At 39.2% G+C, this 10049-nt stretch overlaps 1 protein-coding gene across 2 annotated transcripts; it reads right to left on the bottom strand.

The window, feature by feature from the left end:
* Positions 1-2398: 2398 nt before the first annotated feature.
* On the bottom strand, positions 2399-8725 carry p2ry13 (purinergic receptor P2Y13). 2 transcript variants are annotated; one of them, XM_058079952.2, is made up of 5 exons: positions 8555-8725; positions 8446-8477; positions 5457-5644; positions 4979-5368; positions 2399-3689 (listed from the first exon to the last, which is right to left on the bottom strand). In XM_058079952.2, the coding sequence occupies exons 3-5, from the start codon at positions 5634-5636 to the stop codon at positions 3261-3263; spliced, it is 999 nt and encodes a 332-aa protein (XP_057935935.2). In that variant the 5' UTR covers positions 5637-5644; positions 8446-8477; positions 8555-8725; the 3' UTR covers positions 2399-3260. The 2 variants fall into 2 exon arrangements, with proteins under 2 accessions (XP_057935935.2, XP_057935936.2); XM_058079953.2 differs by having other exon boundaries at positions 8446-8725.
* Positions 8726-10049: the final 1324 nt, after the last annotated feature.

The raw sequence follows: 10049 nt of genomic DNA, 5'->3' as shown, positions 1-10049 counted from the left end.
TTGTTCCACCAAGAGCAGACACTTTTTATAACATACATATTGCCCTCTAGTGGCCAAACTGATCACGACCTCTGAGTTTTTATTGACAGAATTTTCTTAATACTGTATTCATGCCAAAATGAAAGGTATCTGTTTGATTGTTTTAAAGAAACGCTATTGCACTGGTGTTTTTTTTTTTTAGGCAGGAAAGATGGCTCACTGAGGCAATGACACGCTTTGCTCCACCAGCAAGCCTGTCACAATAACATATTATTACATATTTATTTTTTTTTAGAAATTATTACCAATCAACGATATCATTGAACCATTTTTTTCATGAATGTGATTACAATATATAGCATAATAATGTGACTACATCATGTAAAAAGCATAAACTTAATTTTTTTTGGAATGTCAAAAGAATAAATGAATAATGAATAAAATAATTAAACAATATAAGAACTTAACAAAAAAATCCCCACGACGTTTGTGTGATTTTTTTTTTTTCTTGGGGGGGGCGCATTGAAAAAAAATTGCACCCAGACAGGAACTGATCACTGGGTGAAAATGATGTAATACACAAAAACAGCCACGTGTGGCGCTGTAAACACACACGCAGACAGAACCACGTGACACATATTGACCCCCGTTGGACAAAATACTTCAGATTGCCACAAACACGATCAGGAGAGCACACACCGCAGCAATCTTTACCTATGTAAGAACAAGAAAATATGTGTAAAATTGTTCTTATGCACATGCATGTCACTTCCTGGTTGCTTTATGCTCACAATAAAAACTAATTTTTTTTTAAATCTGAAATTGGACATACTGAAGCCAAAAGAGACTGAATGACAGAGAATAAGGTTCACTCACTCCGGTCATTCCGCTATAGAACCAACACGCCCAGGACGTTTGTTAAGACAGATGCACAGAGTGAACTCTCTTTAAAAATGATTGGTTAATTGATTATCCTCACAGCTAGGAGACCTGAGTTCAATTCCACCCTCGGCCATTTCTGTGTGGAGTTTGCATGTTCTCCTGTGCATGCGTGGATTCTGTCCAGGAACTCCGGCTTCCTCCTACATTCTAAAAACATGCTAAGTTAATTGGTGACTCCAAATTGTCCATAGGTATGAATGTGAGTGTGAATGGTTGTTTGTCTATATGTGCCCTATGATTGGCTGGCCACCAGTCCAGGGTGTACCCCGACTCTCGCCCGAAGACAGCTGGGATAGGCTCCAGCACCCCCGCGACCCTCATGAGGGTAAGCAATAGTAAATGAATGAATGAATGATTGATTATTGATATAGTCCGAGTCAGACCCTTTACCTGCTTACCTCTCTGACTCCTTCCTGACCCACAAGCGTGTGCCGGTCCACTCGGCGCTAGGCAACACTATCTTGCGGAGTTGATTTCCTTTCCATGAATGTCATTTACAATTTCTCATAATTCACCACTGCAGCTGTCAGACGATTTAATCGGAGGGTGACAAATGGCCTTTCTTCTGGCTGCAGTCGCCGCTTCGACCGCAGCGAATAGCTCATTAATTTCCTGACCAAATATCAGCCTGTGCAGTACAGCCAATACAGCATGGGACGGAGGAAGATCATAATTCATTATTACATTAATCAAATCTGCATGCAGACAAGATTGTAAATCCGGCGAGAGGTAGCATTAATCCCCAGAACTAGTTTATTAATGTCCAGAAAATTGTTCAGGGAGGAAGTGCTGCCGGGCTTGGAGGAAAAAGCCCAATAGGCGTATTCACGCTTTGACTAACTCTGGTATGTTAGTACACTTCCTTGGGTCAAGTGTGAGCATGACCATCCGAACCCTGCTTGAGAGATGATCTTTGTCTGCTAGCACATGAATTCTGGCACACTTTTTTTTTTTTCATCTGTTGTGGTTTCCATGAAGAATGTGTTATGTACATTCTGTGGTTGCTGACCTTGAGACCATCAAGTGTCGGATAATATCACTGTGGTGAGGAAGCAGCAAACAGTTTGATGGCTTCTATAAAGCTTTCTCATGAAGTACAGCCTCCTGACCATGGTGGTCTATACAGGCACGTTTACATTTTTAAGCAGGAAGGAAATGTCACCACACATTGTTCCACCAGCTGTTGATTTGTGTCATAAACTTCATAAACCGCAACATGAGTGGTAGCTGTTCACAAAGTGACAGAGCAGTAGGAACATATACTGTTCAATATGATGTCATACACCTTTTGCAGCTATTCTGAGAAGGCTGTCCAAAAGGTTGAGGAGTCAAATAGGGTATTCACTGACCGACACACAGATCTCATGCCGGTGCAGCTGTACAGAGAACAAGGTGATGTAGATGAATTTAACTGTAGATGTAGATTTTCTGCAGCCAAAGAGGATGCATGTGAGCAACACCGATACATGAGTTCCACTGTCTGGCTAACATCTAAGGAATAGGAGTAAAACTGCAAAATCTAGGCTAAATTAGGCTAAATGGAGGAACTAAAGCACTTGTTGCCAAAGACAAATATTAAAGATTACAACACGTCAACAAAAAGGAAATTTAAGATTTGAGGTCAACAATAACAACTCCATACCAAATTCAACAGTATTAAGAAATACATTTAATTTATTTATTTTAATAAAGCAAAGCACAGTGCTTGTATTTCACTTATCAAAATATTGTCAAAATATAAGTCAAAATGTTGTAGGAATAAATTCATAATAATTAGAAAAAAAAATCAAGAACAAAGTTACAAACTTTAAAAAAAAACAGCAGACCTCATAATATTATGAGGATAAATAATGTCATTTTAGATTTTAATTCATGGAGAAAAAATATTATATGAAATGGAAAAAAAAATGGCTTTTTCACCTTCTTGAAGTACACATACTGTAATTTCTTAGCATATCTAAAGTACATGTACATCTACTGTACACGTGCTGCTTTACAAAATATCAAAGTGGCAAAGTTGCATCCTTTTATTTTCCACTATGTGGCCCTAAATGGAAATGGACACCCCTGGTTTTGACAATAATGGTCATTTTCAGTGCATAGTAAGTCTATAGAAGCTGTACACTGACTAGTCTACTGTAATACTTTAACAACATGGTTGCTGAAATGTGAGGGGTGAATGTGAAGTATATACATAGATGCTGTCAAAAGCGGCAGTTGTATCAGAAGTGCATTTTTTCAATCACCTTCCGAGGATGAAAGTTGATGAAGTCATTTTGATTTTGAGTCCCGGTGCGTCGTATTAGCGTGTCACCGTTTGCCCGTCAGTTGGTGTGCACCTACAGCTGCGTGGTCGTGGTCGTGGCAGTGGCAGCGGCGGATTCCGCCTTCTGGGGAGGCTGGCGGCTGATCGTATCTGTGAGTTTTTTCCTGAACATTTTACACAGGAAGACGTAAATGAGCGGGTCCAGACACACGTTACAGGCCGACATCCACAGTGTGATCTGTTTGGTGTAGTACAGCGCCTTCTGTTCCCAGCAGGGAGGCTGACTCAGGGTGCGGGTCTGGGACAGGGTGTAGGGGACGCGTACAAAGTGGTAGGGGGCGTAGCTGAAGAAGAACACGGCCACCACCACGAAGACTTTGCCGTTGGTTCTGCGACTGGCTACCACAGAGCTGCTTTTTGAGGCTTTGTAGGAGTCGTAGACCGTCTTGCTGATGAACGTGTAGCAGAACACCATCAAGGCCAGCGTTCCCCAGAAGACCATCTGGAGGAAAATGTGAACATAATCAATAAATCATTGATATATGCTAATAAAAACAATCTTAAAAAAATATTCATTCATTCATTTTCACAAGCGTTGCGGGGGTGCTGGAGCCTATCCCAGCTGTCTTTGGGCGAGAGGCGGGGTACACCCTGGACTGGTCGCCAGCCAATCACAGGGCACATATAGACAAACAACCATTCACACTCAATCTTAAAATATAATTTACAAAATAATTTAAAAAGCTGTAATCTAACACAAAATTGAAATTGTCCATGAATAAAGTCATAATAATACTGAGGAATAATAACATCCCAAAATAATAAAATTTGGGGAAAATTAGGTTGTGGAAAATGCTATAATGTCACAAGAATAAATGGGAATAAAGTCATAATTATGAGACAAGAACGTTAAAGATAAAAGTTGAAATAGTAGTTTTACGACAATGAAGTCAAAACATCATGAGAAAAAAGTTGGATTCTGACAGAAAAAAGTGGCAATTTTGCAAGAATAAATGTAATATTATGAGGAAAAAAATGTACTTTTAGTGGCATAGATGTGATATATTAAAGAAAAAATGTCATTTTTTAAAGTTGTATTATGAGAAATCATGTAATGTAATTTTTGGGAAAATAAAATAGTGATAATATTATTGGAAATAAAGTGATAACATTCCAAAAAACATGTTTTTTCAAACAACATAATCTATAAAAAGATTATTTAAAGATTATTTACCTATTATGCTTTTCCCCCATTTCTGACCTATAAATGTAGTTAGAATGTTGTATTCTTGTGTTAAACATTTCAGATAATGAGGTTTGCGCATTTGGAAGTGAGCCCGAAAAGAACCTTAGGATGGCACAAAAGGCTCGGTTTCAAAAGGCGTGGTAAAACTGCCCCTTTGTGATGTCACAGAGGGGCGGACTTCCTTATGTGGTTCATAGTCAGGCAGCACCTTTGGCGTGTGACTAATCACAGCAGAGTGGGCATAAATTGGGAATGAATTAAAACAGACAGTTTTGGCAGGAAGCACAAATCAAAGGAAATAAATTTGAATAGGTGCAGATTCTGGAAGATCTAATCTGTGTGGGTTATTGTGTGTAGCTGCTCTATAGAAGACCACAACTCAATACAAAGGGTGGAAAAATGAGCATAATAAGTCCCCTTTACACATTTGAAGTTTTGCATTAAGATCATACAGTATAGTATTATAAGTGTAATAATAACTAAGTATGACTTCTAGGTCTCACTTGGAGAAATATGTACTTGACGAGCCATTTTAAATGAGATACCTGACAGAAGTAGCCCAGTCCTTCATGCCATTTCAGGCCCAGGTCGCTCTTCATGGAGGCGCACTTCACTCGCCCTTTGGAGTAGCGTGGTGGCTTGTTGCTAAGAATCATATTGGGGAAGGTCGAAATCCACATAACGATCCAGACGACGACGCTGATCACTTGACCGACCCGCACCCGTTGCAGGATGCCCTTCCCAAAGGGCCGGACTATCTTCAGGTAGCGGTCCAGGCTGATGAGACCCAGCAAGGTGATGCTGATGTACATGGTCATGTAGAAGATGACGGCAGAGTAACGGCAGTGGATGGCCCTCAGTTGACCCGAACCCACACCGAAATCACTTAGAATCTTCACAGGCATGGTGAGCGTCATCAACAAGTCAGCCACTACCTGTTCAGTTCAAAGATCCCGTGTTAGCGCTTTACGACAATTCTCACATACAAAACAGGGTTTGATATAAAAATCCAAAAAAACTCACCACGTGCTTTAAAAACACCACAAACGTTGACGTGCTGGGAATGTTGAAGAAAATCCATGCAGCTATGGAATTCAGAACCAGAGAGACTATAAAGATGATGCTGTAGAGCCAGGGCATCACCGCCTCTGTCAGGCTGGTATCCCAAACACAAGTGGAGGCATTAGTCAGTGAAGTGTTCATCTTCAGGGCTATAAAAAAGAGACAAGGATTGCATGATGAGAATGAAAGAAAGATGATAGAACAGCAGTCAATGGGACAATAATTGGGTCAAAACACTACCCTAAATTCCGCTGTAAAGGCTGTGGAAACAGTCTGGTTTTTACAGCGGTGCCGCCAATTTAAGGCTGAATTCTAATCTTGTGACATTTCCTGTACTGGTTTGGCCCCGCCCCCAGAGCTGTATCAGGCCCGGGAAACTAAACTTAAAAATATATTTGTCATGAATTTCAATTTCGGAAATATGGGCTATGATTTTATTTGAAAAATACAATAAAATACAGTTAGAAATGTCGTAGTTATTGCATGGCAGTGACCCGTCCCACTTCCTTCGAAGTTCAAAGCCAAAATGCCAAATAACAATTCCACAACACACGACAATGGTTGTTATACATAACACCATGTATTTACAATTTTCATATTTGCAACTGAAGTTGTTTAGAAATGTCTATTGATACGATGCTTTCTGTGTGATATTTGAATAGTGGAGAAACGATGAAGTACATTATTTACAGAGAATATTCTTTCTCCATTCCCTACGTGTTTCGGTATCTGTTCTTTGGCTGCTGCTTAGAATAACCAGGAAGCACTGGCAACTGAAGATATGACGCTAAAAAACAATCCAGTGTTTTTGTTTTTTTTTGCTTAAATGCCAGCATACCAGTTTTAGTCTGTCATTTTATAAATATACATCACATGTCTCAAGGAAAATGACAGGCACAGGGGCACAAGCATGATGCAATATGATTCATCCACATTCAAGAACAACGCTGTAGATGATAGCTAAGCAAGAAGATCCGGAATTGGAAACATTAAATTAGACCCGGGATGCATGAAAATTCTAAACCGATATGAATATAAATAACTTTCTGCTTCTCACTGTCGATTTGTCCTCACCAAATATGACATTATTACTATTAAACATTCATTCATTTTTACCGCTTTTCCTCACGAGGGTCGCGGGGTGCTGGAGCCTATCCCAGCTGTCTTTGGGCAAGGTCCATTATTATTCCATTATCTGTATAATTCATTAATTCATTCATTTTCTACCGCTTATCCTCATGAGGGTCGCGGGGGTGCTGGAGCCTATCCCAGCCAATCACAGGGCACATATAGACAAACAACCATTCACACTCACATTCATACCTATGGACAATTTGGAGTCAACAATTAACCTAGCATGTTTTTGGAATGTGGGAGGAAACCGGAGTACCCGGAGAAAACCCATGGGTAGAACATGCAAACTCCACACAGAGATGGCCGAGGGTGGAATTGAACCCTGGTCTACTACCTGTGAGGTCTGCACACTAACCACTCGACCACCTTACTATTAAACAACATAGAACAAAATTACTAGAACTACAAATAAACTTGATTATTGGGATATCCATTTATAATTGGCTATCACTTCATCAAAATAAAATCATTGTTTAATTTTATCTCGGCCAGAGCCTACCAAAGTCTAGCCAGTGTAATAATTCCATCTGGACCCGGCTCCAGCTTCCACATTTTATCTCGCAGTGAGCCCTACTTGTTTAATTTATCACACCTCGTTCTTCCATCACATGTTCTGACACACTAACAGGTAAGTGAGTCCGAATGAGGCGTAAGTGTAATGAGCAGTAATTAATAAAACATTAGCATTTTAAATGCCCTCATGGATGGTTCATGGATGAGTAGAGCTCCACTATGCTCAGCAGAGCTGACTGCACACTGGATCGGGGGGGCACCGCCAGTCCAGCTCTTACGCTGTAATGGTAGCAGGCAGGTGTGAGTGTAGGGGCAAAGACTTCTGGATGTTTGGTTGATGCAGAGAAGGGCATCAAGGAAAAGGAAAACACGTATTGGACTTCTGAAGACCTTTTCTGCATCCAGAAAAAAAGGTGATTGCTACCATCAGTCCTGAGATCATTCATGTGTGGGGTTGCTTCTCAGGTCAATCACTATTTTGCCTACGAACACAGCCATGAATAAAGAATGTGCCAAAGCAACTTCTCCCAACCATCCAAGATCAGTTTAGTGGTGGACAATGCCTCCAAAGACACATGTCATAACAGGGTGGCTTGGGGAACAACATGGTAATGGTAATGGTAATGGTAATGGTAATGGTAATGGTAATGGTAATGGTAATGGTAATGGTAATGGTAATGGTAATGGTAATGGTAATGGTAATGGTAATGGTAATGGTAATGGTAATGGTAATGGTAATGGTAATGGTTTTATTTCATTTGAACATGCATCAGATTACAATTGAGTGCATCCCATAATCAGTTCCCAGTTCCACATGTCCAAAAGGAGTAGGAAGAAGCAAAGCTTATTAAATCCTACCCCTCCATCTGGTACTTTTACAATCACTAACTCTTACATTTGTTCACTTCCTGCTTTCCTAATATAGTTAATTAAAAAAAAAAAAAATTTTTAATTTTTAAAATTGTTTTTAAAATGTTTTAAAAATGTTTAAAAAAAATAAAAAAAAAATATTTATTTAAATTTTTCGTAATACATAATAACATAAAGATCGAAAGACACCGAAGCAGCTATCTTTGTGAAAACCAACAACAACTTTTAACCATGACTGTACACAGAGATGGAAGCACCCAAGATTCACCAAGGAGTTGACTGGACAGTTGAACTATTTGGTTGAGAACTTTAAGTGAAGAAGACTAAGAATATAAGAAGAATATAAGAAACTCAGGATAAGAAATATGAAAAGCGGATATCTATTGAATAGTCTTTTCCCCAGAAGATGACATGAATGAAATCATGTTCTTACCTTCTTCTCGCGGCTCTCTCAGCTGTGTGACACTGTGGAGCACGAGAGGATAAGCATATCAGGCAGTGATGGGGGAAAACACATTATTTCAGAAGAAGGAAGAAGTTACATATCCAATTCTGCTTTCTTATCCGCAGGAAGTTGGCCAAACGTAGGAAACCCAAATGAAAGTGCACTCGTGTTGCTTTCGTTCTTCAGACAAAATACCACTCCTGTCCTTGAAGGACTTGTTTGTGTGTGTGTTATCTTACAATGAACCTTCTGGCGCTACTGTCTCAGACTCAATGTGTTTGCCAGGTTTCCTGTTAAGAGAAAGACCCCTTCCTCGCTCACTTCCTGTCACAATTGTCCCCCGAGAAGTCGCTTCTTTGTGTGCGCCGGTTGCCCATTGACAGGCCGACACTCTGAGCTGGTCCTGGGACCCTCATCCAAGAAACGCCCCTCTCTTGCCCCTAACAGCCGACAAAGACATGCAACTTTGAAAGCAGAATTGTTGTTGTGGTTTTTAGGTCGTTAGAATGCTGATAAATGCTGATAAAGTGTGCAAGTCGGTATTATAGGGCAAAAGTGATATATTTATTCATATGATCTATTATTACATAATATTTTATTTCTACATATAATATTCTGAGAACATGACGGCATCATTTCCTGTGTGACTTGCGAGTTTGGATGAGGATAAGGAATGATGGCTGATGGGAAATGTGTGGCTGGAGGTTAAAAGTAGTCCCGCAGCGATTCATTCGGTAGCTTAAAGTTTAAAGCAGCTATTAAAGCGTGATGTACACGTCCCCTGGGGGGGCCACCGGATGGCTCCAGAAGGGAGGCACAGCAGCTTCAGAAAAAAAAAACTAATTCAATAGCACCTCGTTGAGCATCATGAATTCGCTCCAGAAGGCCCGACTCTAACCAAAACAGAAGCCACACAAAGGTTAACACAAAACATGTTTTTATAGCTGTATATGTAAAAAAAAAACATTCAAAATACATATAAATGAGCTCCATAGGAGGAATATGTGTGTGCATTCTTAGCTGTCTGCTTTTATATATCGACAATGCACAGATAAAATAAATGTATTCATATTTCACATAAGGTCTGTGGATGATGGGCAAAATTCCCCCCAAAGTACACTTTTTAAAAAAATGTTTATCCATTTCATCCATCATTTATATGCATTGAGAATTGTTCTAGTATAACTGTATATAATTGTTTAGTATAACTATAAAAATATCTAAAAATATGTTTTAATATAATCAACAAGAAAAAAAATGTCATGTTGTGTTATAAATATCAGCAGCAGTAATTTTACAAGAATAAAGTAAAAATAGTAAAAATATTAACAAAAAAGTATGAGAATAACGCTGTAATATTATTTTAAAAAGTCATTTTAATAGTATGAAGTTGAAAAATCTAAAGAAAGAAGAAAGTCAAAACAGTGGGAAAATTCAAAGACAAATATTTTTTAGTATTTTGTATTTTTTACCTGCTTGGCTTTTTCCTAACAGCGTTTTGTGTTCTAATTTTTGTGTGTCTTCGCCTGGCAGTTTTACTGCTATGTACTTCGCTTTTGTGTCGTATGTTTTTGGTTACTTTGTTGGACACT

Source organism: Doryrhamphus excisus, linkage group LG8 (assembly GCF_037039965.1).
Source record: "Doryrhamphus excisus strain RoL-2023G ecotype Guam linkage group LG8, RoL_Dexc_Guam_v1.1, whole genome shotgun sequence".
Taxonomy (NCBI): Eukaryota; Metazoa; Chordata; class Actinopteri; order Syngnathiformes; family Syngnathidae; genus Doryrhamphus; species Doryrhamphus excisus.
The sequence above is the reverse complement of the archived record's forward strand: the minus strand, read 5'-3'. Positions and strand labels throughout refer to the sequence as shown.

Coding starts and splice junctions, on each gene's coding strand:
- p2ry13 (XM_058079953.2), bottom strand. CDS start 5,636: ATGAACACTTCACTGACTAATGCCTCCACTTGTGTTTGGGATACCAGC. Junction 5,369..5,456: donor TGGTGTTTTTAAAGCACGTG/GTGAGTTTTTTT, acceptor TGAACTGAACAG/GTAGTGGCTGACTTGTTGAT. Junction 3,690..4,978: donor GACTGGGCTACTTCTGTCAG/GTATCTCATTTA, acceptor ATTTTCCTCCAG/ATGGTCTTCTGGGGAACGCT.